Here is a 3,327-nt window from a genome sequence, read left to right as displayed (position 1 = left end):
AATGCCTTCTCTGCAAAATGTTTGCAAGACCAAAACTACTCTTCTATGTTGTCTCAAAAAGAAGCTTCTATGCAAAATCTTTTGCAAGACTACCAACACTATCCTATGGTTGGCTTCTGTGCATGTAGAGAGAGAGAGAGAGAGAGAGAGAGAGAGAGAGAGAGAGAGAGGATGAAATTTTGAAAGTGTTTGGGAAAACCATGAAACTACCAAAGAACGTGTGCTTCTTTTAACCATAAATTTTCACGTTTTAAAACTCTAAAGTTTTATTTCTTTAAATTTTAGCCCATGCTTTGATATGCAAGGAGCTACCTTTTCACCACCAATGTCCGGGACATAGGTATTTAGTCCACCTAACCATGCATACACCAAATGAGCATTTCTTCCACACACACTTAATCCAAAGAGATTATGTGCACACTAAAAGTAGTTAGAGAGAGATAATGAAGTTTAAATCCAAAATTAAAAAGCTAAAAATGAATGGATTTTGAGAAGTCAATGGAATGTCCATGACATGCAATTTAGGTGTTGGAGAGCTCTATGGAACCACATTGTGAAGCACACTACACACATAAGTTGCAAAATGCAATGCGGCCTACAATGAGCGTTGTGGTAATCCAAAGCAGCCCAAAAAATGAACACATACACACAATTATTAGATAGCCACTAATCACTGATCAATTATTTAAGAAGGATAGTGGCTCATTGGTATTGCCAAGAACGTGCCAATAATCAATGATTATATTGATTAGGGAGAGAGAAAAAGAAAAATTATTTAGGCATAGGTGTAAACCGTCAGCTCTGATACCACTTGTAGGGAATTGGGATGTTCAACTCTAAGCGCCGTTAGTGAGTTAGGCTATGGTGGATGAAACCTTAAGCTCACCAAGATACTAGGGTTAGGGTTAGAGAAATGGAAATTAGGGTTAGAGCTATGCCAAGGTCAAGAGCATAAAGCAAGAGAGTATAGACACAATGATTAAAACTCAAAGTGTAATTAATTGATTAGAGAATAACCTCTCAAATTGGCTTAGTGCTTTACAATCATTGGCTAGAGGGGTTGCACCCTCTTGCTATTGGACCATCTCATCATTTATCTTTCCTAAGTGGCTAAAAAGCTTTCCCACAAGTTGGGTTTACCTCAAGAGATATTAGTGGCATATGCATATGCTTGGAAGAGCTACGAATGAGAGAAGAGCCCAATGCAAGACAAGATTGTGCTTGTGCCTCATCCCTAGCTAACCGATGTGGGGAATTACTCATTCATTAGTAAAAGTGGACAACTAGGTGCAAGAAAAGGATGCAAGATAACAAAGCAAGAAACAAGGGCACCTCTAGGTGCAAGAGGAAGATGAAAGAATGAGTGATTAGTCACGAGAGGGGTAATCTCCATGTCTATATACTCCACGTCAGTAAGAATGCAATGAGTTAGGTATTTGTAGAACCTTGATCTACCAATTTCCAAAAGGTTTCCATATCTACACTTCCTGAGCGCGAGAGTGGATACAGATGATTATGTAGGTGGCTATGGTGTATAGTAGCATTCGTCACAGTAGACAAGAGATCAGGTAAATTCTCTATGAAAGTGAGAGCGGCTTCATCTTCAGAGGATGGGGGGCTCATTGACCCTGAGTCCTCTACTACACATGAATGGGGAACAGGTGTCATTCTTATGTTATCCTCCATTGGAGCTTGATTAGGAGAGTCTTCTGCATCAATATGACTCGTGACATCATCCTGCTCAACCTTCACTAAACCTAGTTTCACATTATCACATTTCTTGTCCTTTCTATCCCTGATCTTCTCTGACTGTTTCCTGTATCGTTGTGCCACCAGTAGCTCTATCTTTGCATCTAGTGTATCAATGAAAGACTGACTTTGAAGGCTATGGCGGTTTGATGAGTTTGATGCAGCGGCAAGAAGATGGAGGACGGAAGGGAAATTGAGGCGAGCCCTGTCGCCTCGCAGTTTGTAGGCAGCGCGGTCGTACGCAAGTGCTGCGTCCTCAGCGGTATCGAAGGTTCCTAGCCATAGCCGAGTGCGGCTGTGAGGCAGTCTTATCTCTGCCACCCACTTTCCCCAATGTCTTTGTCTGACACCCCTAAAAAGCTTTCTATACTTGGGAGTCTCTGAGGAGTTGCGCTGCTGATCCATGGCGACAAGTTTGGAGCCATATTGTAAGCTATAGCTGCATGCTGTGTGAGCACCCTCGGAATAAAGATTTTTGCCAGAGTTATAATGCACAATATGTTCCCCTCTCATCACATTCGGAATCTGCATTTCTTGCTTACATTCTACGATTTCTGGTAGCTGCTGCATCAAGCTTCTGGTTGGCGATGGTGCGGATGTTTGAGTGCAAGCTCCTGCAATTGCACCCAGAAACGGATTACTTGTGGTCTCGTTACCCGGCGGCTCTATCGTCGTGGGAGCTAGCGCGTGGCTGAAGCCGTAGGGCTGGGGTTGTTCAAAAGAGCCCGCCACGTCCTCTGCGGAAAAGAGGAAGCGGGACAGAATAGGACCGGGGCAGCTGTATAAATGGGGGCTGGAGTGGTTGTTGGTGGCGAGGTCTGTGTAGATGGGCATGGCGTCAGGGATGTACAGATCAAGGTGGCCTTGAAGATCGCTACAAGGACCCAGAAGAGAAAGGAGAGAGAGAGAGAGAGAGAGAGAGAGAGAGCTCAATGAGCGCGGCTCTGTGTATGATAACCTGCAGTTTTGAAGCAAGCGCTTGCGCACCTTTAAACGCCATTATTGAACTTCTTCGTGACGGTTTGTCCTTCTCCTATGTTTGACTTTTCCCAGGTGGATGCATGAGGACCCTCACGTCCACCCAATCACCACGCGACACATGGCCGCGTGTATCTCCTTGCTTCTATCAGATGACGACACTCTTATGCTTTTACTGTGTCGACCATGGATCGACCAACACCTGGCATTTTAACTTAGGCTTTTAGCATTACCCATTTGCACATGCCACAATTGCTCACCTGAGATCCTTTCTTTAGAGCCTTGACCCGCTAGGGTTCTTTAACGCTTGGGCAAAGGGGAAAGGTACCATATGACTCTTTGTGCCATGACCTCTATTAGGGTCAACCCACATCTCTTTCCTAAGAAGCTAGGTCGCACCTTGAAGAAATGGGAGGAGTGGGAAGATCGATTTGTCTAGATCGAGAAAGGCCAAAAGTCTAGCCATGAAGATCGAACAAGAATCCTAACCCTGCTAGCCTTTGTGGAAACGTAGGGATTAAGCTATTTCTGTGGAGAGTGGCTCTTCTCCTTAATTCTAGGAAAAACGGCAACCAATGGAAACAGTGGCACTCATCAAGC

General features: G+C 44.2%; 1 protein-coding gene across 1 annotated transcript; it reads right to left on the bottom strand.

Moving 5' to 3' along the window:
* Positions 1–775: 775 nt before the first annotated feature.
* On the bottom strand, positions 776–2,681 carry LOC147417289 (uncharacterized). The gene has a single exon (XM_086507730.1). It carries the CDS (start codon positions 2,581–2,583, stop codon positions 1,429–1,431), a length of 1,155 nt encoding a protein of 384 aa, XP_086363856.1. The 5' UTR covers positions 2,584–2,681; the 3' UTR covers positions 776–1,428.
* Between the last annotated feature and the right edge of the window lie 646 nt (positions 2,682–3,327).

This window comes from Adiantum capillus-veneris, unplaced genomic scaffold (genome assembly GCF_014529385.1).
Source record: "Adiantum capillus-veneris isolate H3 unplaced genomic scaffold, ASM1452938v2 Hic_scaffold_286, whole genome shotgun sequence".
In the NCBI taxonomy this organism is placed as follows: domain Eukaryota; kingdom Viridiplantae; phylum Streptophyta; class Polypodiopsida; order Polypodiales; family Pteridaceae; genus Adiantum; species Adiantum capillus-veneris.
Note: the sequence above shows the minus strand (reverse complement) of the source record. Positions and strands in the feature narration are given on the sequence as shown.